This window comes from Staurois parvus, unplaced genomic scaffold (genome assembly GCF_062004578.1).
Source record: "Staurois parvus isolate SC_StPar_1 unplaced genomic scaffold, SC_StPar_1.0 ptg002898l, whole genome shotgun sequence".
Lineage (NCBI taxonomy): Eukaryota > Metazoa > Chordata > Amphibia > Anura > Ranidae > Staurois > Staurois parvus.
Genome location: NW_028320694.1, coordinates 69624 through 96080, shown reverse-complemented (window position 1 = coordinate 96080; position 26457 = coordinate 69624). Strand labels below are relative to the sequence as shown.

The window sequence follows — 26457 nt, the reverse complement described above, 5'->3', positions numbered from 1 at the left end:
GTTAAGCGTCGCATGGAAAAGTGGGCGTCGGTCTCCCGGGCCGGCTCACAGCGGTGGGCGGGGCCGGGAGAGGCATTCTGCGCAAACATTAAACGACAATTCGATGAGCTGAACGCGGATTGTGCGCCCGGGGCAAGGTGATCGTCCGCCAGCGCTGGACACGGCTAATGATGGGTATTGATTCCACCACGCCAATGACACGCCGCCAATACCGCGACCTTGGGGGGCTGCGGAGCTGCAGCGACTGTTCATACACGCCATGGTACATGATGTAGACGTGTCATGCCGTTCTAAGGCCTGAAACATGTCACACCAGAACATGGCTGGAATCTGTCGGCCAATCGCCGCCATTCTCATCTACACTGACATGCGGTCACACCGATCCCACGCTGGAATGCTGCGACTTCCTGTGCAGTCACATGACTTCATTCCAACTCGAGGAGCGACTGGATGTCTGGGCAAGTCACACCTGAAGTCACGCGTGTACTGCTATAGAAATCGATGCGGGTCCAGCCGAGTCAGGATGGCACAGATATCAACCCTTTAATCACAGACAATACGGTGCGACTTGGCATGCGATTTCCAACTCGCATGTCATGGCACTATCACACGTCAAGTCGCATGTCATGGCAACATCACATGGCAAGTCACATGTCATGGCAGTATCGCATGGCAAGTCACATGTCATGGTAATATCGCATGGCAAGGCAACATCACACGGCAAGTCGCATGTCATGGCAATATTGCATGGCAAGTGGCATGTCATGGCAACATCGCACGGCAAGTCGCATGTCATGGCAATATCGCATGGCAAGTCGCATGTCATGGCAACATTACACGGCAAGTCGCATGTCATGGCAATATCGCATGGCAAGTCACATGTAATGGCAACATCACACGGCAAGTCGCATGTCATGGCAATATCACACGGCAAGTCGCATGTCATGGCAATATCACACGGCAAGTCGCATGTCATGGCAATATCGCATGGCAAGTCGCATGTCATGGCAGTATCGCATGGCAAGTCGCATGTCATGGCAATATCACACGGCAAGTCGCATGTCATGGCAATATCGCATGGCAAGTCGCATGTCATGGCAGTATCGCACGGCAAGTCGCATAACAAGTGGCCGGAGTCATGAAGGATGAAGACCCTCTGTGAGGATTCCCTGCACTCCGAGGATCACACATTTCCCTGATTGTCACGTCTAATATCGAACGATCACTTTGAGCCCAAATCACACTGATGCCGTGCGGAATTCGGGCACACGTGTGTCCTTCATAGTCTGCATACTGGGCACACGTGTATCCTTCATAGTCTCCATACTGGGCACACGTGTATCCTTCATAGTCTCCATACTGGGCACACGTGTATCCTTCATAGTCTCCATACTGGGCACACGTGTGTCCTTCATAGTCTCCATACTGGGCACACGTGTATCCTTCATAGTCTCCATACTGGGCACACGTGTGTCCTTCATAGTCTCCATACTGGGCACACGTGTATCCTTCATAGTCTCCATACTGGGCACACGTGTATCCTTCATAGTCTCCATACTGGGCACACGTGTGTCCTTCATAGTCTCCATACTGGGCACACGTGTATCCTTCATAGTCTCCATACTGGGCACACGTGTGTCCTTCATAGTCTCCATACTGGGCACACGTGTATCCTTCATAGTCTCCATACTGGGCACACGTGTGTCCTTCATAGTTTCCATACTGGGCACATGTGTGTCCTTCATAGTCTCCAAACTGGGCACACGTGTGTCCTTCATAGTCTCCATACTGGGCACACGTGTGTCATTCATAGTCTCCATACTGGGCACACGTGTATCCTTCATAGTTTCCATACTGGGCACACGTGTGTCCTTCATAGTCTCCATACTGGGCACACGTGTGTCCTTCATAGTCTCCATACTGGGCACACGTGTGTCCTTCATAGTTTCCATACTGGGCACACATGTGTCCTTCATAGTCTCCATACTGGGCACATGTGTGTCCTTCATAGTCTCCAAACTGGGCACACGTGTGTCATTCATAGTCTCCATACTGGGCACACGTGTATCCTTCATAGTCTCCATACTGGGCACACGTGTGTCCTTCATAGTCTCCATACTGGGCACACGTGTGTAGTTTATAGGTGCAATCGAAGGTCCCTCACATACATACATACACATATGAGAGCCAATACACCTCCCAGTGTGTTTTTGGACCCCGAGTACCGAGAGAAATCCCGCACAGTCACAGGGAGAACATGCAGGCGGTGCCGTGGTTGGGACTTGAATCAGCGACCCCAGCGCTGCCTGGATCCTGTTCATGTATGCTGAGTGATGGGTCCGTGTGACCCTTCCATGTACGTATCCCCTCCCCCAGAGATCACACGACTCCCCCAGAGATCACACGACAACCACGGAGATCGCGCGACAACCACGGAGATCGCGCGACAACCACGGAGATCGCGCGACAACCACGGAGATCGCGCGACAACCACGGAGATCGCGCGACAACCACGGAGATCGCGCGACAACCACGGAGATCGCACGACAACCCCGGAGATCGCACGACAACCCCGGAGATCGCACAACAACCCCGGAGATCGCACAACAACCCCGGAGATCACATGACTCCCCCGGAGATCACACGACTCCCCCGGAGATCACACGACAACCCCGGAGATCACACGACAACCCCGGAGATCACACGACAACCCCGGAGATCACACGACAACCCCGGAGATCACACGACTCCCCCGGAGATCACACGACAACCCCGGAGATCACACGACTCCCCCGGAGATCGCACGACAACCCCGGAGATCACACGACAACCCCGGAGATCACACGACAACCCCGGAGATCACACGACAACCCCGGAGATCACACGACTCCCCCGGAGATCACACGACTCCCCCGGAGATCACACGACTCTCCCGGAGATCACACGACTCCCCCGGAGATCACACGACTCCCCCGGAGATCACACGACAACCCCGAAGATCACAAGACAACCCCGGAGATCACAGGACTCCCCCGGAGATCACAGGACTCCCCCGGAGATCACAAGACAACCCCGGAGATCACACGACAACCCCGGAGATCTCACGACAACGCCACCATCTGATCTCCTCCCCAGAAGAAGTACCATCTCTATTCCGGCATCTTCCAGGGACATCATCACTGCCTGGGATGGGATGTCGGCTCAGAGATCACACAATCATGTCAGTCCCGGTGTCTGTGCAGATCCCGGCCGTGTTCACAAATGCCACATTGTGACTTGCTACAAAGTTACACTGTACAGTCTGATCACTGGGGGAGGGGAGACTGAGGAAATGCCTCCTCCTCCTTCTACAAAGTTACAATGTACAACCTGATCACTGGGGGAGGGGAGACTGAGGAAATGCCTCCTCCTCCTCCTTCTACAAAGTTACAATGTACAGTCTGATCACTGGGGGAGGGGAGACTGAGGAAATGCCTCCTCCTCCTTCTACAAAGTTACAATGTACAATCTGATCACTGGGGGAGGGGAGACTGAGGAAACGCCCCCTCCTCCCTCTACAAAGTTACAATGTACAGTCTGATCACTGGGGGAGGGGAGACTGAGGGAACGCCTCCTCCTCCTTCTACAAAGTTACAATGTTCAGTCTGATCACTGGGGGAGGGGAGACTGAGGGAATGCCTCCTCCTGCCTGCAGCAGACTGATGACATCATCCCAGCCTAGGCAAAGTCTCTGAATGGAGCTCCAGGACGGCTTTATAATGACAACATGAGGCGCATTATTTCACTGCATATTGTGAGATTGGGGAATCCCTCCTGCAGAGACAGTTTCGGGGTGACATCCCCAATATCTGCGAAACCCAACATTGATCTCCCGGCAGTGCTGTGCAGCGATCTCCGCCCTCCCATTGGCTGCTCAACCTTTTAATGAAGAAATACATTTATTCCTCATTCCAGGTGGTCAGCCGTGATCCCCGAAATCAAACACCCGAACCCCCCTGATCCCCCCCGAACCCTCCGATCCCCCCCGAACCCCTCGATCCCCCTGAACCCCCCAAACCCCTCGATCCCCCTGAACCCCCGAACGCCTCAATCCCTCCGAACCCCCCAAACCTTCCAATCCCTCCGAACCTCCCGAACATTTCATGACGAAGTTCCCCGGGATGGAAATTCATCAGAAGCAACAAATCAAAGTCGTCTACTTACATTGTACAGGTGGGAGAACTCGATGTCCAGAGGGACGGAGGTGCTGCGGGGGGAGGGCTTCACCGTCACCGAAATCACCCGAGAATTCAGGACCGTCACATTCCTAGAAACCGGAAATATTATAAATGTATCAAACTAAGAAAATAACAAGAAAAAGACTTCCAACCAGATTCCTCCAGAGATCTCCAGGAGTCCCGTAATCTGACCCCCAATGTATCATTATTATACAGGATTTATATTATTATTATTATTATTATTATACAGGATTTATGGCGCCAACAGTGTGCTCAGCACTTTACAATATAACGGGAGACAATACAGATCAATACAAGAGGGATAAGAGGGCCCTGATCCTGGGAGTTTACAATCTAGGAGGGAGGGCCCTGATCCTGGGAGTTTACAATCTAGGAGGGAGGGCTGATCCTGGGAGCTTACAATCTAAGAGGGAGGGGCTGATCCTGGGAGCTTACAATCTAGGAGGGAGAGGCTGATCCTGGGAGCTTACAATCTAGGAGGGAGGAGCTGATCCTGGGAGCTTACAATCTAGGAGGGAGAGGCTGATCCTGGGAGCTTACAATCTAGGAGGGAGGAGCTGATCCTGGGAGCTTACAATCTAGGAGGGAGAGGCTGATCCTGGGAGCTTACAATCTAGGAGGGAGGACCTGATCCTGGGAGTTTACAATCTAGGAGGGAGGGGCTGATCCTGGGAGTTTACAATCTAGGAGGGAGGGGCTGATCCTGGGAGCTTACAATCTAAGAGGGAGGCCCTGATCCTGGGAGTTTACAATCTAAGAGGGAGGCCCTGATCCTGGGAGCTTACAATCTAAGAGGGAGGGGCTGATCCTAGGAGTTTACAATCTAGGAGGGAGGGCCTGATCCTGGGAGCTTACAATCTAAGAGGGAGGCCCTGATCCTGGGAGCTTACAATCTAAGAGGGAGGGGCTGATCCTGGGAGTTTACAATCTAGGAGGGAGAGGCTGATCCTGGGAGCTTACAATCTAGGAGGGAGAGGCTGATCCTGGAAGCTTACAATCTAAGAGGGAGGCCCTGATCTTGGGAGCTTACAATCTAGGAGGGAGGGGCTGATCCTGGGAGTTTACAATCTAGGAGGGAGGGGCTGATCCTGGGAGCTTACAATCTAAGAGGGAGGCCCTGATCCTGGGAGCTTACAATCTAAGAGGGAGGGGCTGATCCTGGGAGTTTACAATCTAGGAGGGAGAGGCTGATCCTGGGAGCTTACAATCTAAGAGGGAGGGGCTGATCCTGGGAGTTTACAATCTAGGAGGGAGGGGCTGATCCTGGGAGTTTACAATCTAGGAGGGTGGGGCTGATCCTGGGAGCTTACAATCTAAGAGGGAGGGTCTGATCCTGGGAGCTTACAATCTAGGAGGGAGGGGCTGATCCTGGGAGCTTACAATCTAGGAGGGAGGCCCTCATCCTGGGAGCTTACAATCTAAGAGGGAGGCCCTGATCCTGGGAGCTTACAATCTAAGAGGGAGGGGCTGATCCTAGGAGTTTACAATCTAAGAGGGAGGGGCTGATCCTGGGAGCTTACAATCTAGGAGGGAGGCCCTGATCCTGGGAGTTTACAATCTAGGAGGGTGGGGCTGATCCTGGGAGCTTACAATCTAAGAGGGAGGGTCTGATCCTGGGAGTTTACAATCTAGGAGGGAGGGGCTGATCCTGGGAGTTTACAATCTAGGAGGGAGGCCCTGATCCTGGGAGTTTACAATCTAGGAGGGAGGGGCTGATCCTGGGAGCTTACAATCTAGGAGGGAGGCCCTGATCCTGGGAGTTTACAATCTAGGAGGGCGGGGTGAGTGGTACAGTAGGTAGTCACTGTGGGGGATGGAGTGGTTGGAAGAGTAGAGGATTCCAGAATTAGCAGAGGGAGGGGTAGGCTTCCCTGAAGAGAGAGGTTTTCAGTGAACGCCGAAAGGCAAGTAGAGTAGGTGATAATCTGATAGATTGGGGTAGGGAGTTCCAGAGGATGGGTGATGCCCTGGAGAAGTCTTGGAGACAAGCATGGGAGGAGGAGACAAGGGAGCTAGAGAGAAAGAGGTCTTGCGAGGTGATATTTAGAGATAAAATCGGTGATGTAATTTGGGGCGGAGTTATAAATGGCTTTATATGTCAATGTTAGTGTTTTGAATTTTATCCGTTGGGCAACTGGGAGCCAGTGGAGGGATTGGCAGAGAGGGGTGGAGGACACTGAATGGAGGCCAGTGGAGGGATTGGCAGAGAGGGGTGGAGGACACTGAATGGAGGCCAGTGGAGGGATTGGCAGAGAGGGGTGGAGGACACTGAATGGAGGCCAGTGGAGGGATTGGCAGAGAGGGGTGGAGGACACTGACTTGAGGCCAGTGGAGGGATTGGCAGAGAGGGGTGGAGGACACTGAATGGAGGCCAGTGGAGGGATTGGCAGAGAGGGGTGGAGGACACTGACTTGAGGCCAGTGGAGGGATTGGCAGAGAGGGGTGGAGGACACTGAGTGGAGGCCAGTGAAGGAATTGACAGAGAGGGGTGGAGGACAATGAGTGGAGGCCAGTGGAGAGATTGGCAGAGAGGGGTGGAGGACACTGAATGGAGGCCAGTGGAGGGATTGGCAGAGAGGGGTGGAGGACACTGAGTGGAGGCCAGTGGAGGGATTGGCAGAGAGGGATGGAGGACACTGAGTGGATGCCAGTGGAGGGATTGGCAGAGAGGGGTGGAGGCCAGTGGAGGGATTGGCAGAGAGGGATGGAGGACACTGAGTGGATGCCAGTGGAGGGATTGGCAGAGAGGGGTGGGATTTACAGAATGGTTAGTAAGGTGGATGAGTCTGGCAGCAGCATTCATGATAGACTGGAGAGGGGATAGCCTGCGATGAGGTCGGCCAATGAGGAGGGAGTTACAGTAGTCGAGGCGAGAGATAACCAGGGAGGGAATAAGTTGCTTAGTATTTTCTGGGGTTAGGAATGGCCATATCTTGCAGATGTTGCGGAGGTTGGAGATGTTGCGGAGGTTGGAGGTGTTGCGGAGGTTGGAGATGTTGTGGCGGTTGGAGATGTGGCGGGGGTTGGAGATGTTGCGGAGGTTAGAGATGTTGCGGAGGTTGGAGGTGTTGCGGAGGTTGGAGGTGTTGCGGAGGTTGGAGGTGTTGCGGTGGTTGGAGATGTTGCGGAGGTTGGAGGTGTTGCGGAGGTTGGAGATGTTGTGGCGGTTGGAGATTTGGCGGAGGTTGGAGATGTTGTGGAGGTTGGAGATGTTGTGGAGGTTAGAGATGTTGCGGAGGTTGGAGGTGTTGTGGAGTTGGAGATGTTGCAGAGGTTGGAGGTGTTGCGGAGGTGGAGATGTTGTGGAGGTCGGAGGTGTTGCGGAGGTTGGAGATGTTGCAGAGGTTGGAGATGTTGTGGAGGTTGGAGGTGTTGCGGAGGTTGGAGGTGTTGCGGAGGTTGGAGGTGTTGCGGAGGTTGGAGGTGTTGCGGAGGTTGGAGATGTTGCAGAGGTTGGAGATGTTGTGGAAGTTGGAGATGTTGCGGAGGTGAAGTCTACAAGATTTTGTCAGCGATTGGATCTGGGGCTGCAAGGACAGATGGAAGTCTAGGATTACACCTCGTACCCTGGCGTGAGGGGAGGGACTGAGGATGGTGTTAGCGATATTTATGGAGAAGTCGGGAAGGGGCGCGGGCTGGGGGGAATACTAGGAGCTCAGTTTTGGAAAGATTGAGTTTGAGGGAGTGGAGTGACATCCATGCTGATATGTCGCTTAGTAGGCTAGCGATGCGGGTGGAGACTGAAGGGGTGAGGGGAGGAGGAGACTGAAGGGGTGAGGTGAGGAGGAGACTGAAGGGGTGAGGTGAGGAGGAGACTGAAGGGGTGAGGTGAGGGGTAGACAGATAGATTTGTGTGTTGTCGGCATAGAGGTGGTAGTTGAAGCCGTGGGAGTTTTATCAAGTGACCTAGGGAGGAGGTGTAGATGGAGAAGAGAAGGGGGTCCAAGGACAGAACCTTGAGGGACCCCTACAGAAAGACAGAGTGAAGAGGAGGTGGCAGCGTTATAGGTAACACTGAAGGAGCTCTGAGATAGATAGGAGGAGAACCAGGAGAGAGCAGAGTCTCTGTGGCCAAGAGAGTGGAGTTTTTTGAAGAGGAGGGGATGGTCAACCGTGTCAAAAGCCGTGGAGAGGTGGAGTAGTAAGAGTACAGAGTAGTGGCCCTTGGTCTTTGCAGTTAGTAGGTCACTAGAGAGCTTTAGTAGGGGGGGGGTGTCAGTGGAGTGTAGGGGGCAGAAGCCAGACTGTAAAGGGTCGAGAAGGTTGTCGGTGAGGTGGGAGGAGCTCAGGCATTGTAGACTAAGCTTTCTAAGAGTTTAGAGGTAAATGGCAGCAGGGAGATGGGTCTGAGGTTGTTCAGGTTGGTGGGGTCCAGGGAGGGTTTCTTAAGTATGGGGGTGATGTGTGCGTGCTTTAGAGGGGAGGGGAAGGTACCTGTAGAGAGGGAGAGATTGAAGATGTGAGGAAAGGAGAATAGGATGGAAGAGGAGGGTGACCAAAGGAGTTGTGAGGGGACAGGATCCAGGGGGCAGGTGGTGAGGCGGGCTTCTGAGAAGACCTTAAGGACCTCTTCGGTGGTAGCGAGGTCAAAGGAGGACAGTGTTGGGGGAGGTATGGTGTGAGGGATGCTAGGTGAGGTGGGTGTCTGTGTGGTGGCGATGTCCCTACGAATTGCGTCAATCTTGTTTTGGAAGTGGTGTGCAATCTCGTGGGCAGTGAGTGAGGTGCTGGGTGGGGGTGGAGGCGGAGAAAGTGGAGAGTTAAAGGAGAAGAGCCGACGAGGACTGAAGGAGAAGGTATTAATGAGGGTGTTAATGTAAGGGACATTCTTCCCACTAACCACCAATGTAAAAGACCTTCTTCCCACTGACCCCCAATGTAAGGGACATTCTTCCCACTGACCCCCAATGTAAGGGACATTCTTCCCACTGACCACCAATGTAAGGGACATTCTTCCCACTGACCCCCAATGTAAGGGACATTCTTCCCACTGACCCCCAATGTAAGGGACATTCTTCCCACTGACCCCCAATGTAAGGGACATTCTTCCCACTGACCCCCAATGTAAGGGACATTCTTCCCACTGACCCCCAATGTAAGGGACATTCTTCCCACTGACCCCCAATGTAAGGGACATTCTTCCCACTGACCCCCAATGTAAGGGACATTCTTCCCCCTGACCCCCAATGTAAGGGACATTCTTCCCACTGACCCCCAATGTAAGGGACATTCTTCCCACTGACCCCCAATGTAAGGGACATTCTTCCCACTGATCACCAATGTAAGGGACATTCTTCCCACTGACCCCCAATGTAAGGGACATTCTTCCCACTGACCCCCAATGTAAGGGACATTCTTCCCACTGACCCCCAATGTAAGGGACATTCTTCCCACTGACCCCCAATGTAAGGGACATTCTTCCCACTGACCACCAATGTAAGGGACATTCTTCCCACTGACCCCCAATGTAAGGGACATTCTTCCCACTGACCCCCAATGTAAGGGACATTCTTCCCACTGACCACCAGCGTAATTGGGTTTCTAGGGTTCCTCTGCCCTTCCCACAGCTCTGCGCTCTCTTTCCTTGTGCAGATTGATTGGTCACCCTGGTCTAGTCTCCGCCCCCTCCCATAGTTTTCTGTAGTGGGTGGGGCCTGCTCAGCCCCTCCCACAGCTCTGCTTTTTGCTCAGGCTATATACAGCCCAGTGATGATGTTACTGCTGCTTTTACAAGGTAATATCTGGGTTTGAAAAGGCATTCGGCCCACTCAAGGTGGATTTATATCCTGTGTGGCAATGGAAGAAAATATTTCAGTGAATGTTTTTTGACTCCGGAGTTCTTCTTTATCGGTCCAGCCTAATGTATTAGCCGACTTGTCTTCGGAATGCTAATAATCCATCTTATTTCTTCACCTGAAATTCCCTTTGAATTGTAATTATCGGCTCTTCAGATGAAGCCGAATTCCCGCCTCGTCCTCCATACAGCACATCTGAAGTCGGTGAAAGACGGTAATAAGGCTTCAGATCTGAGATCCCAATCATCTGATAATCACATGCAGGAAATGAAGACTTCTCCTCCATTACCGAGGAGAATGAGCGCGGAAATTGTGGAAATGCAGAAATTAGAATTTATACAGGATGGGGGGGGTGGAGTTATCTGATTATTTGGGGGAATTTGTAAGGTTCTGACCAAGACCAGTACAAGGCCAAATCAAGACCAGACCTAGACCAGGACCAAAGCAGACCTAGATCAGACCAAGACCACAGCAGATCAAGACCAGACCTAGAATAGACTAGGCCAAGACCAAACCTTGACAGTGATCAAGCAAAAACCTGATCAAGACCAAACCTAGACCAAGACCAAAGCAGACCTAGACCAGACCAAGACCAAAGCAGACCTAGACCAGACCAAGACCACAGCAGACCTAGACCAGTGCAAGACCAAAGCACATCAAGACCAGATCAAGACCAGACCTAGAATAGACTAGGCCAAGACCAAACCTTGACAGTGATCAAGCAAAAACGTGATCAAGACCAAACCTAGATCAGACATAGACCAGACCAAGACCAGGTTTAATTGGATTTGGATTTGGCACCCAAACCTTTGTAAGGTTCTGACCAAGACCAGACCAAGGCCAAATCAAGGCCAGACCTAGCCCAAGACCAAATCAGACCTAGACCAGACCAAGACCACACCAGATCAAGACCAGAGCAAGACCAAGCCTAGAATAGACCAGGATAAGATCAGACCTTGACCATGATCAAGCAAAGACCAGATCAAGACCAAACCTAGATCAGACATAGACCAGACCAAGACCAGGCCTAATTGGATTTGGCACCCAAACCTTTGTAAGGTTCTGACCAAGACCAGACAAGACCACACCAGATCAAGACCAGAGCAAGACCAGACCTAGAATAGACCAGGCCAAGATCAGACCTTGACCGTGATCAAGCAAAGACCAGATCAAGACCAAACCTAGATCAGACATAGACCAGGCCAAGACCAGGCTTAATTGGATCTGGATTTGGCACCCAAAACTTTGTAAGGTTCTGACCAAGACCAGACCAAGGCCAAATCAGGACCAGACCTAGACCAAGACCAAATCAGACCTAGACCAGACCAAGACCACACCAGATCAAGACTAGAGCAAGACCAGGCCTAGAATAGACCAGGCCAAGATTAGACCTTGACCATGATCAAGCAAAGGCCAGATCAAGACCAAACCTAGATCAGACATAGACCAGACCAAGACCAGGCCTAATTGGATTTGGCACCCAAACCTTTGTAAGGTTCTGATCAAGACCAGACCAAGGCCAAACCGAGCCTAGACCTAGACCAGACCAAACGAAGACCACACCAGATCAAGACCAGACCAAGAAGAGACCAGGCCAAGACCAGACCTTGACCGTGATCAAGCAAAGACCAGATCAAGACCAAACCTAGATCAGACATAGACCAGACCAAGACCAGGCCTAATTGGATTTGGATTCGGCACCCAAACCTTTGTAAGGTTCTGACCAAGACAAGACCAAAGCAAAACCAAGCCTAGACCTAGACCAGACCAAACGAAGAACACACCAGATCAAGACCAGACCAAGAAGAGACCAGGCCAAGGCCAGACCTTGACCATGATTAGCCAAGGACCAGACCAAGGCCAAACCTAGATTATCATTAGGATTTATATAGCGCCAACAGTTTGCGCAGCGCTTTACAACATAAGGGCACACAGTACAGTTACAATACAGGAGGATTCAGAAGGCCGGCTTGTTAGAGCTTACAATCTAAGATCAGAAATAGACCAAACTAAGACCAGAACTAATTGGATTTGGATTCAGCCCCCGATCCTTTGTTATGACCAAGGTCAGAACAAGACCAGACTAACTTTCATTAACCCTTTATTTTTGGTCTTGGTTACGGGATATGTCTAAAGGGGACAGTGCAACATTTTTTTTTATTTTTGACGCTTATTTATATTTTGTACTCATACATATTTGTTCTTTGGTATACACTAAATTGGAATAAGCCTGAATTTTACTTCAATTTGAATTTGTTTAAGACCAAATCTAGACCATGATCAAAACAGACCAGACTTAGCCCTGAGAAAACCAAGACCATATAGGACCAGACCAAAACCATACCAGCCTTAGACCAAAACCATGACCAAGACGAGACCATGACCAAGCCGAAACTAGACCAAGATCAGACCTAGACTAGACCTGGTCTAGACCTAGACTAGACCAGACCAAGGCCATGACCAAACCAAAACTAGACCAAGATCAGACCTACACTAGACCAGACCAAGACCAGACCAAAACCAGACCCAGACCAAACCAAGACTAAACCAGATCAGGCCAAACTGAGACCAGACCAAACCAAAAAGCATCCCAAGACAAACTGAACTGGGATATGTCTAAAGGAGACAGTGCAACTTTTTTTTTTTACGCTTATTCATATTTTGCACTCAGATATATTTGTTCTTTGGTATACACTAAATTGCAATAAGCCTGATTTTTTTTTTATTTGAATTTGTTTAAGACCAAACCTAGACCATGACCAAAACAGACCAGACCTAGCCCTGAGAAAACCAAGACCATATAGGACCAGACCAAAACCAGACCTAGACCAAAACTTCCACAAAAACCAGACCAAGACGAGACCATGACCAGACTGAAACTAAACCAATATCAGACCTAGACTAGACAAGACCACTACCAGACCAAAACCAGCCCTAGACCAAACCATACCAGACCTAGACTAAAACCAGACCATGACCAAGATGAGACCATGACCAGACCAAAACTAGACCAAGATCAGACCTAGACTAGACCAGACCAAGACCAGACCAAAACCAGACCTAGACCAAAACCATACCAGACCTAGACTAAAACCAGACCATGTCCAAGATGAGACCATGACCAGACCAAAACTAGACCAAGATCAGACCTAGACTAGACCAGACCAAGACCAGACCTAGACCAAAACCAGACCATGACTAAGACGAAACCATGACCAGACTGAAACTAGACCAAGATCAGACCTAGACTAGACCAGACCAAAACCAGAACCAGACCAAACCAAGACTAAACAAGATCAGGCCATGACCAGTGCAAGACCAGATCGAGAATAAGACCAGATCAGGCCAGACCGAGACCAGACCAAACCAAAAGCATCCCAAGACAAACTGAACTGAACCTAGGTGAATTCGGCTGATCACTAGTTAGAACCTCCGTCAGGTTTTTATTGTAGACTGTGTTCCCATTAGACCAGGGGTGTCAAACTGGTGGCCCTCCAGCTGTTGCCAAACTACAAGTCCCATCATGCCTCTGCCTTTGGGAGTCATGCTTGTAACTGCCAGTCTTTCAGTTCCTCATGGGACTTGTAGTTTGGCAACAGCTGGAGGGCCGCCAGTTTGACACCCGTGCATTAGAGAGATTTCCTCCCTTCAACTGTCCTGATCACCGAGGGATAAAACTGAAGGTAAATCCAGATTTTGCATCATTCCCAGATCAGGAATAAAAGGGAAATCTCCCGGGGGGGACAGCTGCTCCCTTGGCAGGATTTCTCTTCCATTGGAAAGATCTCCTTTCACTTCCTGTTCTCCTAAATAGCCAAAAGCCTTTAAACAGATGCCTCTCTAGGAATAGCCAAACCTATTTTTTTTCTCAGTTTTGGGTGGAGTTCATACAGGAGAGCGATAATTAGCAATGGCCGGGATGACTCTCATTAAAGTGCGCTGCAGTTTTCTTCGCTGCGTTCTTTAGAACTCCAAATAGGTTTAGTTTCCCTCCCTGTAACAAAAACAAACAAGGCAATCATCCTGATCCGCTGCCTTTTATTTGCTCGCCCGCTTTCAGCTAGTGTGTAAAAATAAATAAATAAACCGAAGCAATTTCAGTCGGCTAATTGGCCCGGGCAGAATAAAGGGACGCGTTTGCGTTTTAATAAGACGGCCTTAGAAGGAAAAAAAAAAAAATAGTCACGGCCCGGAGGAGGCTGTAGCGCTGCTAATCAGCGCGGAACAGATTCGGCGTGCTGCCTTGGGATGTTTCTGCCGCTGCCTCCGTCTTAAAGGAAGATGGAGAATCCATTCTCGCAAAACGCACAGCCCAGAGCGCCTCTTGGAAAGCTGCAGGAGCGCGCCTTCCCGTGCACAGCCGCCCAGACCCCGCTTCCCCCCCACACTCATCTCCTGGGTTCTATGGGGTGGGGAGCATTTAATGTCAACCCTTCTGGCCATGTGGAGAACAATGACCCTCCGCTACAATGTCATGAAGATGGACCCCATTCCCTCGTGTTAACCGTTTCTTTGGCCCCCTGCTGGGCTGAGATGGATGGATGTAACCGTGGAGTCAGCGCCGTAGCCTGTGGCCACAGAAGATGCCAATAATAAGATAATATTTCAGCCTGGACATCAACTTAAGTGTGGTCATCTTATTTCAAGGTCCATTTGGTCTGAATGGAGATAAAAGCCCATTATGCTGAGGGCTTCCACACGGTAAAATGTAACACAAGTGTATCGCCCGCTTCGGAGAATGCAGGAAAAATGAGGAAACCTATCCACTGAAGGGATGAAGAGACCACGCTTCTCAGTCAGGCTATAGGAGGCTGTGGAGGATCTTGGTGGCCCAGAGTAGGGGGCTAAGCTGCAGATGCCAATGTAGCCAACGAACCCAAATCTGACCTCTGGCCTTCCCTTCAGTCTTGCACAGCCGAACCGGCTCCTCTACTGTACTGAAATGGCTTGCTTGGATTTCACTGCACACTGTGAGCTTCTATCCCAGGTACTGCCGAGTATGCCAATGCATGTTTTGGGGAAGGATTGTATTTGGGCTTATGGACGCTTTATGGTCCATTCTGAAAACCATGGCTGTTAATATGAGGGGAGGGGCTTCTCTTTTCTTGTGGCTATAACATCCTTCACTCTTCTAGGAAGACTTTCAACAAAAGTTTTCAGAGTATTCGTGGGAATTTATGCCCATTTGTGAGCTCAGATCCTGATGTTGGATGTGGAAGGCTCACCATCAGCATTCCAATTCATCCTAAAGGTGCTCAGTAGGGTTGTGATCAGGGCTCTGTGCAGGACACTGAAGTTCCTCCACACCAAACCATGTCTTTCTGGAGCTAGACATCTCATTCTAAAAACTAGGGCCGTTATAATAGAGTTCCCCAATGGCCATTAATATCATCCTCCACTCTTCAGGGAAGACGTTCTACAAAATCGCAGAGGAATTTGCATCCACTGGTGAGTTCAAGTACTGATGTTGGATGAGAAGACCTGGCTCGCGATCGGCATTTCAATTTATCCTAAAGGTGTTCAGTAGGGTTGAGGACAAGGCTCTGCACAGGACACTCAAGTTCCTCCACACCAAACCATGTCTTTATGGAGCTAGACATCTCATTCTAAAAACTAGGGCCATTATAATAGAGTTCCCCAATGACCATTAATATGGAGTTGACCCCTTTGTGGCTATATCAGCCTCCACTCTTCAGGGAAGACTTTCCACAAGATGGCGGAGGAATTTGCATCCACTGGCGAGTTCAAGTACTGATGTTGGATGAGAAGACCTGGCTTACAATTGGTATTTCAATTCATCCTAAAGGTGCTCAGTAGGGTTGAGGTCAGGGCTCTGTGCAGGACACTGAAGTTCCTCCACACCAAACCATGTCTTTATGGAGCTAGACATCTCATTCTAAAAACTAGGCCATTATAATAAAGTTCCCCAGTGGCCATTTATATCATCCTCCACTCTTCAGGGAAGACTTTCCACAAGACCGCAAAGGAATTTGCATCCACTGGTGAGTTCAAGTACTGATGTTGGATGAGAAGACCTGGCTCGCGATCGGCATTTCAATTTATCCTAAAGGTGTTCAGTAGGGTTGAGGACAAGGCTCTGTGCAGGACACTCAAGTTCCTCTACACCAAACCATGTCTTTATGGAGCTAGACATATTCTAAAAACTAGGGCCATTATAATAGAGTTCCCCAATGACCATTAATATGGAGTTGACCCCTTTGTGGCTATATCAGCCTCCACTCTTCAGGGAAGACTTTCCACAAGATGGCGAAGGAATTTGCATCCACTGGCGAGTTCAAGTACTGATGTTGGATGAGAAGACCTGGCTTACAATTGGTATTTCAATTCATCCTAAAGGTGTTCAGTAGGGTTGAGGTTAGGGCTCTGTGCAGGACACTGAAGTTCCTCCACACCAAACCATGTCTTTTTGGAGCTAGACATCTCATTCTAAAAACTAGGCCATTATAATAAAGTTCCCCAGTGGCCATTTATATCATCCTCCACTCTTCAGGGAAGACTTTCCACAAGACCGCAAAGGAATTTGCATCCACTGGTGAGTTCAAGTACTGATGTTGGAAGAGAAGACCTGGCTCGCGATCGGCATTTCAATTCATCCTAAAGGTGCTCAGTAGGGTTGAGGTCAGGGCTCTGTGCAGGACACTCAAGTTCCTCGACACCAAACCATGTCTTTATGGAACTAGACATCTCATTCTAAAAACTAGGGCCATTATAATAGAGTTCCCCAATGGCCATTAATATGGAGTTGACCCCTTTGTGGCTACAGTATATCAGCTTCCACTCTTCAGGGAAGACTTTCCACAAGATGGCGGAGGAATTTGCATCCACTGGCGAGTTCAAGTACTGATGTTGGATGAGAAGACCTGGCACGCGATCGGCATTTCAATTCATCCTAAAGGCATTCAGTAGAGTTGAGGTCAGGGCTCTGCACAGGACACTTGAGTTCCCCCACAACAAACTGGTCAACCATGTCTTTATGGAGCTGGCTTTGTACATGGGAGCACGTGTCGGCACTGGCATGACGGCCAATGGCTTTGTTATTGGCTTCGATAACCACAATGGTCACAGCTTTGTAGCTATGTTTATAGCTCTGTGCACTCCTCCACTACATGGCCAGGAATTGTGGACACCTGACACCTTGTTGGACATCTCATTCCAAAACCATGAACATTAATATAGAGATAACCCCCCCATGGACAGTAATACAGAGATAACCCCCCCCCCCCATGGATATTAATATAGAGGTACTCCCCCCCCCCCCCCCCGCCTTTGTTGCTATAACATCCTCCACTGGGAAGGCTTTCCAAAAGAGTTGAGTTGGAAGAAGTTGGAATTTTGGAAAACAATTTTTCACCCAACCTGCAAATTTGGAATTCCAGCCATGGTGAATCGTATCCTTTAAATTGCACCATTGTTTTTTTTTGCATGTGTTTAGATCATGAAATTGAAGATTTACCTTAATTTTCAAATGAATTCTATCTATAAGAACATAACTAGGAGAGGTTTGGTATCTCACCTCTGCAGGGTGAGGAATCCTCCCAGGTTCCTGTACAGTACTGTTCCAATCACAAACATGGCGGAATCATCTGCGGAATCTGTAACACAAAAAGAAAAAACTGGTAAGGAGGCGATGCGAGATCCTGGAGCCGCATGGAGGCCCCTAGAGGCTACTAAGTCATTGAGGCCCATAGAGGCCACTAAGTCATTCCGGGGCTAATAAGCTTTTACTTGGATGCGGTAGAATGGGGGGGGATGAATAATTCATAAGGAAAGGTTATCACATGGGGCGCACGTTGTGAATGCAGCTGGTGAGCGGTGCCTTGCAGCGGTGGTGAACGCTTTGGGGCCCCTCTATCTACCGAGGTTAGATATGAAATAGCAGAGTGGACGGTTATCGGAGGGGGAAGGCGAGGAGGACTCTGCGGCTCACTAGGGTGGATTTGACTCTATCGATTTTTTTTTTTGGAGGGGCGATGAATATGTAACTCGCTTGCAGGGGCGGACTGACCATTCGAGCACTCGGGTGCTGACCCGGGGTCAGTAGGGGGCCCCATGCAATGCCCCTGGTACCTTTTATAGGCTTTTTTGGGTGTGCTTTGAGTGTGGGCAAGGACACAGGGGCCCCATGATTCCCTATTGCCCGGGGGCCCCATGAGATGTCAGTCCTCCCCTGCTCGCTTGACTACACCATAGAGAGGCAAAGGGGGAGGAATTTGGGGCTCATTAACTCTTCGGTTCACCTCTATGTGCGTCTGGAACGCACGCGAAATCGTGTGCTTTTCTAGAGTGTGAGGAATAAACCGTCACGATCTGAAGGAGAACCTACCAGCTCCATGACCAGGACCTCAGCGCTGCAAGACCACATTGGGGTAACCACCTGACCAGACGGCCTGCACTACCACTGTTGAGCCTTCAAGGAAATCGTCGGCCGTTTTGCACCAAGCGAGCCTTGCGGTTGCTTCCTTTCGGCATGCGAATTCCCATTTAACCCCTCGCTGGGCGGCCCGTCTTGGACTGCCAGTGCATGGAGCATTAGGCACCAGAACGGGAGACATTATGAGATCAGCGGGTGGGTGCAGCTGGCATTTCGCAGGCAGAAAATCTGATCTAACAGCGGTGAAAGTGGAAGTAATGGCCCGCGACATTGCCTTCCCATCACAGGACTAATGACGACCTTTCCAGTCCCCACCCTTACCCACACAAAATTCGATCTCCCTAAAATCTTCCTAAAAACACGTCTGTCCTGTCAGCGGCGCATGTCGGAGAGCTCTGATTCCGAGGAGTTACCCGCAAATGGAAATGTTCGGCCTTGTCTGGGCGGAGATGGTGCTGGTGTTCTAGGGGAGCACACGTCGAGGTATTATTATAATGTTTAGTTAGAAGTCGTTCTCCGTCCGACTGTCATTATGTCTTATGTGCTTTTATGGCGATTTCAAATGTAACCCTGAAAAGTCTCCCTCTAGAGCAGTGAGCTCCAAATTGTGGCCCAGGGGCCATATGTGGCCCTTGGCTTATCTTTATCTGACCCTCGAAGCACTATTCTTCCCTCCGATAAAAGGACCTATTCTCTTCACTGACACCGATGGTGGGGCATCATTTCTGCCACTGACACCAACGATGGGCCATTATTCCTCCCACTGACACCAATGATGGACCATTATTCCTCCCACTGACACCAATGATGGGGCTCGTCCCCTGCCTGAAAACTGACTATCCTTGCCACCCACTTACTACACCCTTGGCCAAAAATCTGACATCCTTATCTGCCACCTGCCTTGACCCTCGCCTGAAAACTTGACTATCCTTATCTGGTGCCTGCCTTGATCTCTGCCTGAAAACTGACTATCCTTGCCTGACGTCTGCTTCAACCTCTTCATGAGAACTGACTATCCTTGCCTGCTGCCTGCCTCAACCTCATCCTGAGAACTGACTATCCTTGCCTGCTGCCTGCCTCAACTCCTGCCTGAGAACGGGCTATTCTTTCCTGCTGCCTGCCTCGTCCCCTGCCTGAGAACTGACTATCCTTGCCTGCCTCAACCTCTTCCTGAAAACTGACTATCCTTGCCTGCTGCCTACCTCAACCCCTGCCTGAGAACTGACTATCCTTGCCTTCCTCGTCCCCTGCCTGAGAACTGACTATCCTTGCCTGCTGCCTGCCTCGACCTCATCCTGAGAACTGACTATCCTTGCCTGCTGCTTGTCTCGTTCCCTGCCTGAGAACTGACTATCCTTTCCTGCTGCCTGCCTCAACCTCTTCCTGAGAACTGACTATTCTTTCCTTCTGCCTGCCTCGTCCCCTGCCTGAGAATTGACTATCCTTTCCTTCTGTCTGCCTTGTCCCCTGCCTGAGAACGGACTATCCTTTCCTGCTGCCTGCCTCAACCCCTGCCTGAGAACTGACTATCCTTGCCTGCCTCGACCTCTTCCTGAGAACTGACTATCCTTGCCTGCTGCCTACCTCATCCCCTGCCTGAGAACTGACTATCCCTTCCTTCTGCCTGCCTCGTCCCCTGCCTGAGAACTGACTATCCTTTCCTTCTGCCTGCCTGGTCCCCTGCCTGAGAACTGACTATCCTTGCCTGCTGCCTGCCTGGTCCCCTGCCTGAGAACTGACTATCCTTGCCTGCTGCCTGTCTCCTTCCCTGCCTGAGAACTGACTATCCTTTACTTCTGCCTGCCTCGTCCCCTGCCTGAGAACTGACTATCCTTTCCTTCTGCCTGCCTCGACCCCTGCCTGAGAACTGACTATCCTTTCCTTCTGCCTGCCTCGTCCCCTGCCTGAGAACTGACTATCCTTTACTTCTGCCTGCCTCGTCCCCTGCCTGAGAACTGACTATCCTTTCCTTCTGCCTGCCTCGACCCCTGCCTGAGAACTGACTATCCTTTCCTTCTGCCTGCCTCGTCCCCTGCCTGAGAACTGACTATCCTTTCCTTCTGCCTGCCTGGTCCCCTGCCTGAGAACTGACTATCCTTACCTGCTGCCTGCCTCGTCCCCTGCCTGAGAACTGACTATCCTTTCCTGCTGCCTGCCTTGTCCGCTGCCTGAGAACTGACTATCCTTTCCTTCTGCCTGCCTCGTCCCCTGCCTGAGAACTGACTATCCTTTTCTGCTGCCTGCCTTGTCCGCTGCCTGAGAACTGACTATCCTTTCCTGCTGCCTGCCTCGACCTCTGCCTGAGAACTGACTATCCTTGCCTGCTGCCTGCTTTGGCCTTCACCTCAAAGCAACAAACCACAATCAGCTGCTTCAGGCTGGCCATACACATAGCAATTCACGATCGATCTCGGTCCGAGCGACCACTACCAAGCCATTCATCATCGATTCAAATATTGGTGTCGGGACGGCCTGCCTCGAATTGATATCGACAAATATCCCCGTTTGCCACTATAATGATTGCTAAAGCAACCTGTCGATTATAAATATAAAAGATGTTTGATAACGAACGTTTGCAGTGAATCGATCTGTATTCGGATCAATTCTCACAAACACACGTGGATATTGGCAGACATCGAATGTCGGAATTTCTTTATTCGGAGATTCAGATGTATCCGAATTTCAGGATCGCAATAGTAACGAATGGAAAGGATTCCGAAATAATGAAAATTTGAATGGAATCGAACTCAAAAACAAAATCGAATTGGAAAATAAATTGGAAATATAAATATATTGCTGATTATTGCTGATTCCCGTCAAAGGCTGTGTGTGTCAGTGTTAGAATATAGCCGCCCTCCAAAATTCGAAGTTTGAAAAGAATAGAGTAGAATAAAACAGAATAAAATAGAATAGAATAGAAAAAATAGAGTTAGAGTGGAATAGAATAAAAAAATAAAAATATAATTAAAAAGAATAGAAAATATAGGAATAGAATAGAGTAAAATAGAATACAGCTGTATTTGAAAAGAATAGAATAAAACAGAATAGAATAGAAAAGTATAGCGTTAAACAGAACAGAATAATTTTTTTTTTTTAAAATAGAATATAAACTAAAAGGAATACAATAGAAAAGAATAGAATAAAATAGAATTGAAAATAAAGGAATACAATAGAATCAAATAGAGTATAGCCGTCTTCTGACGTTTAAATTTTGAAAAGAATAGAATAGAATAAAACAGAATAGAATAGAAAAGAAGTTAAACAAAACGGATTAGATAAGAATAGAAAAAAATAGAAAATAAAGGAATAGAACAGAAAAGAATAAAATAGAACATAAAATAAAGGAATAGAAAAGAGTAGAATAGGAAAAAGAATAGAATATAATAGAATCAAATAGAATATAGACGTCTTCTGCAGTTCAAATTTAAAGAATAGAAAAGTATAGAACAAATTAGAATAGAAAATAAAGGAATAGAATAGAGTAAAATAGAATAGAAAAGTATAGAGTCAAACAGAACAGAATAGAATAGAATAAAAAAATAAAAAATAGAATAAAATAAAATAGAAAAGAATAGAATAAAATAGAATATAAATTAAAGAAATAAAATAGAAAAGAATATCACAGAATAAAGTAGAATATAAAATAACTGAATACAATAGAAAAGAATAGAATAGAAAAAATAGAATAGAACAGAATAGAATAGAGTATAGCCGTCTTCTGACGTTTACATTTCGAAAAGAATAGAATAAGACAGAATAGAATAAAAAAAGAACAGAATAGAAAAAATAGAGTTAGAGCAGAATAGAATAAAAAATAAAAAGAATAGAATTAAAGAGAATAGAAAATAAAGGAATAGAATAGAGTAAAATAGAATACAGCTGTATTTGAAAAGAATAGAATAAAACCGAATAGAATAGAAAAGTATAGAGTTAAACAGAATAGAATAAAAAATTAAAACATAGAATAGAATAGAATAAAATAGAAAAGAATAAAAAAATAGAAAAAAAAAGGAATGGAACAGAAAAGAGTAGAATAGAAAAAAGAATAGAATATAATAGAATCAAATGGAATATAGATGTCTTCTGAGGTTCAAATTTCAAAAAGAATAGACTAAAATAAAACAGAATAAAATAGAACAGAATGCAAAATAATAGAACAGAACAGAAAAGAATAGAATAGAATAGAAAATAAATATAACAGTCTTCCAGAATTTGAATTTCGAATAAAACCACAATGAATTTGGACCGATTCGATATTTTTGATTCAAATTCGATGCGAATACTTTGAATCCAGTCGAAAAGCTTTAATCCGGTCCAAAACACCGCCCCACTAGCCGCAAAAATCGGCTGGCGCCATCGCCCCACTAACCGCGAAAATCAGCCGGCGCCATCGCCCCACTAACCACGAAAATCGGTCGGCGCCATCGCCCTACTAACAGCGAAGATCAGTCGGCGCCATCGCCCCACTAACCACGAAAATCGGCAGATTATTTTTAGGTCCGATTTTTCGAACAAAAAAACGTTTGGAAATCGGACCTAAGAATAATCGGCTGATTTCCGCTGTGTTGGTGGGGCGATGGCGCCGGCCGATTTTCGTGGCTCCTCCCCATTTTGTGAAAATTCACGATAAACGACCGATTTTTTTAATCATTGGTGGCACCATCGGATTACAAAACGAACGATGTTTTCAATCGAAAAATCGTTCGGAATTCGACCCGCATATAGCCTGCTTAAACCCCAAGCAGACCACGCCTTTCCACGTTGGATGGACCAGCTGGGTGCCGTTACCTGCGTCCTCCATGGACAGGAAGTTCTTGGAGATGGAGACTTTGTCTTCGGCGCTCCTCGCCCACTCCACCAACCCACGCCAACCCTTCATGGGGAAGCTGATGTCGCTGGGATTGGTCGCCTGCCGCTTGTAGATGCTCAGAACTGTATGGAAAGAAAAATGGCCGTCAGGGTCACAGAGCTCCCAGCATGCATCCAGTGTTATCGAACATTAAAAACGCATCGATTTTCATTGACCTTTGATCAAATTTTGGGCTCCTTTCAGTAGGCTTCTCACAGGGCTTCCTGAAGGCCACAGCCTCACCCCGTAAATCACACTGTTGGTGGAGAATTCTGCACAGTGCTGTCAGTCTAACATGTTGCAGGCACTGGGGGCTTTGTGGGAAGCTCACAGGAGACGCGGGGCACAGGGAACACATTCAGCAGTAAGAGAACGATCGTTTATAAACCACAGAGCAGGTAGGTGGCTGAACCAGAACCACGGACAGTAATATGAAGGATTGGCCATATAGGTAGGTGTGATGGGTAGGTGACCTCATACTTTTGGCCATATAGGTAGGTGTGATGGGTAGGTGACCTCACACTTTTGGCCATATAGGTAGGTGTGATGGGTAGGTGACCTCATAATTTTGGCCATATAGGTAGGTGTGATGGGTAGGTGACCTCATACTTTGGCCCTGATAGGCAGGTGGATTGTCAGGTGAACTCAGATTTTTGGGTACATAGGTAGGTGTGATGGGTAGGTGACCTCATACTTTTGGCCGTAATGTGCCTCATTAGTGTTCTCAGCACAGTAGCAGACACTGGCCCCCCGGCATGGAGCCCCCTTGCTTACTCATTAATAACTGTACAGGACCCTTGTACGTGGGACCTTTGTATGTGGGACCTTTGTACGTGAGACCCTTGTACGTGTGACCCTTGTACGTGTGACCCTTGTACGTGGAACCCTTGTACGTGAGACCCTTGTACGTGGGACCCTTGTACGTGTGACCCTTGTACGTGGAACCCTTGTACGTGGGACCCTTGTACGTGGGACCTTTGTACGTGGGACCTTTGTACGTGGGACCCTGGTGATTCCCATTCACACCTGTATCATCGAAGTACATTGGCCGATGTTCAGCACTGCATGACAAGAGGAGAGCCATTCTGTCCCACGGGGCTTGTTCCCTCCCATACAGGAGATTGTTTTGGTGTGATCATAGACTTCAATGGAAGCCTAATGTGACCCCAGCCTGACAATAGCTGCACTGGACCGTTCTACGTGGAATCTTGGTGGTAGGACACAGGACAGATCTCTACATTGAATCTTGGTGGTAGGACATGGGACAGACCTATACCTGGAATCTTGGTGGTAGGACATAGGACAGATTTCTGCGTGGAATCTTGGTGGTAGGACATAGGACAGACCTCTACATGGAATCTTGGAAGGACATAGGACAGACCTCTATGTGGAATCTTGGTGGTAGGACATAGGTCAGACTTCTACGTGGAATCTTGGTGGTAGGACATAGGACAGACCTCTACATGGAATCTTGGAAGGACATAGGACAGACCTCTACATGGAATCTTGGTGGTAGGACATAGGACAGATTTCTGCGTGGAATCTTGGTGGTAGGACATAGGACAGATTTCTGCGTGGAATCTTGGTGGTAGGACATAGGTCAGACTTCTACGTGGAATCTTGGTGGTAGGACACAGGACAGACCTCTGCATGGAATCTTGGTGGTAGGACATAGGTCAGACTTCTAGGTGGAATCTTGGTGGTAGGACATAGGACAGATTTCTGCGTGGAATCTTGGTGGTAGGACATAGGTCAGACTTCTACGTGGAATCTTGGTGGTAGGACATAGGTCAGACTTCTACGTGGAATCTTGGTGGTAGGACACAGGACAGACCTCTGCATGGAATCTTGGTGGTAGGACATAGGTCAGACCTCTGTATGGGACCTTGGTGGTAGGACATAGGACAGACCTCTACGTGGAATCTTGGTGGTAGGACATGGGACAGACCTCTACGTGGAATCTTGGTGGTAGGACAGATGTCAGCCTGGGATTTTCTTACCCGTTTTATTCTCATACAGGAAATAGCGGTGACACCACTGTCACACAATAGCGATGATTGGGACACATCTGTGGAGCAGCAGGAAGAGGTCGGTGGAGATGGAGTATGAATGCAGTCATCTCCATTACACAGAACTGCTGAGCAGGCTGCCGGCATGGGTGGGGGAGGGGGATATCCAGAATACATAAGCAGCCGACAAGCAGCCACTGCAACCTAGTGGCAGAACGGAGGGATGGAGGAGGAACGCTCTGCGGGTGGAGATCACACTCTGTACTGAGATATGGAGGAGAACACCAGATTCTGGGATTGGGAATTCGCCAATAAATGATCTCAGCATTCAAGTCTTCCCTTTCTTCATAATACTTGTAGGACCCAACCCCCTGCTCCTGTAATCATCTCACCAAGGCCGACCACCAGCCACAGCCATCCCCAGCAAGGCCGACCACCAGCCACACAGCCGTCCCCAGCAAGGCCGACCACCAGCCACAGCCATCCCCAGCAAGGCCGACCACCAGCCACAGCCATCCCCAGCAAGGCCGACCACCAGCCACACAGCCGTCCCCAGCGAGGCCGACCACCAGCCACAGCCATCCCCAGCAAAACCGACCATCAGCCACAGCCATCCCCAGCAAAACCGACCATCAGCCACAGCCATCCCCAGCAAAACCGACCACCAGCTACAGCCCTCCCCAGAAAGGCCGACCACCAGCCACAGCCATCCCCAGCAACGCCGACCACCAGCCACACAGCCATCCCCAGCAAGGCCGACCACCAGCCACAGCCCTCCCCAGCAAGGCCGACCACCAGCCACAGCCGTCCCCAGCGAGGCCGACCACCAGCCACAGCCATCCCCAGCAAGGCCGACCACCAGCCACACAGCCGTCCCCAGCGAGGCCGACCACCAGCTACAGCGCTCCCCAGAAAGGCCGACCACCAGCTACAGCCCTCCCCAGAAAGGCCGACCACCAGCCACAGCCATCCCCAGTAATGCCGACCACCAGCCACAGCCATCCCCAGTAACGCCGACCACCAGCTACAGCCGTCCCCAGCAAGGCTGACCACCAGCCACACAGCCGTCCCCAGCAAGGCCGACCACCAGCCACAGCCGTCCCCAGCAAGGCCGACCACCAGCCACAGCCATCCCCAGCAAGGCCGACCATCAGCTACACAGCCATCCCCAGCG

At 49.3% G+C, this 26457-nt stretch overlaps 1 protein-coding gene across 1 annotated transcript in view; it reads right to left on the bottom strand.

Moving 5' to 3' along the window:
* The window catches only part of ADGRB1 (adhesion G protein-coupled receptor B1), a gene marked incomplete at its 5' end in the record, with an annotated part of 91931 nt that overhangs the window by 201 nt on the left and 65273 nt on the right, over positions 1 to 26457 (bottom strand). Inside the window, 3 exons of the mRNA XM_089666904.1 lie at positions 4204 to 4306; positions 17568 to 17646; positions 23214 to 23357. Of these exons, the coding sequence (XP_089523030.1) occupies positions 4204 to 4306; positions 17568 to 17646; positions 23214 to 23357 (326 nt within the window). The remainder of the gene's footprint in view (positions 1 to 4203; positions 4307 to 17567; positions 17647 to 23213; positions 23358 to 26457) is intronic.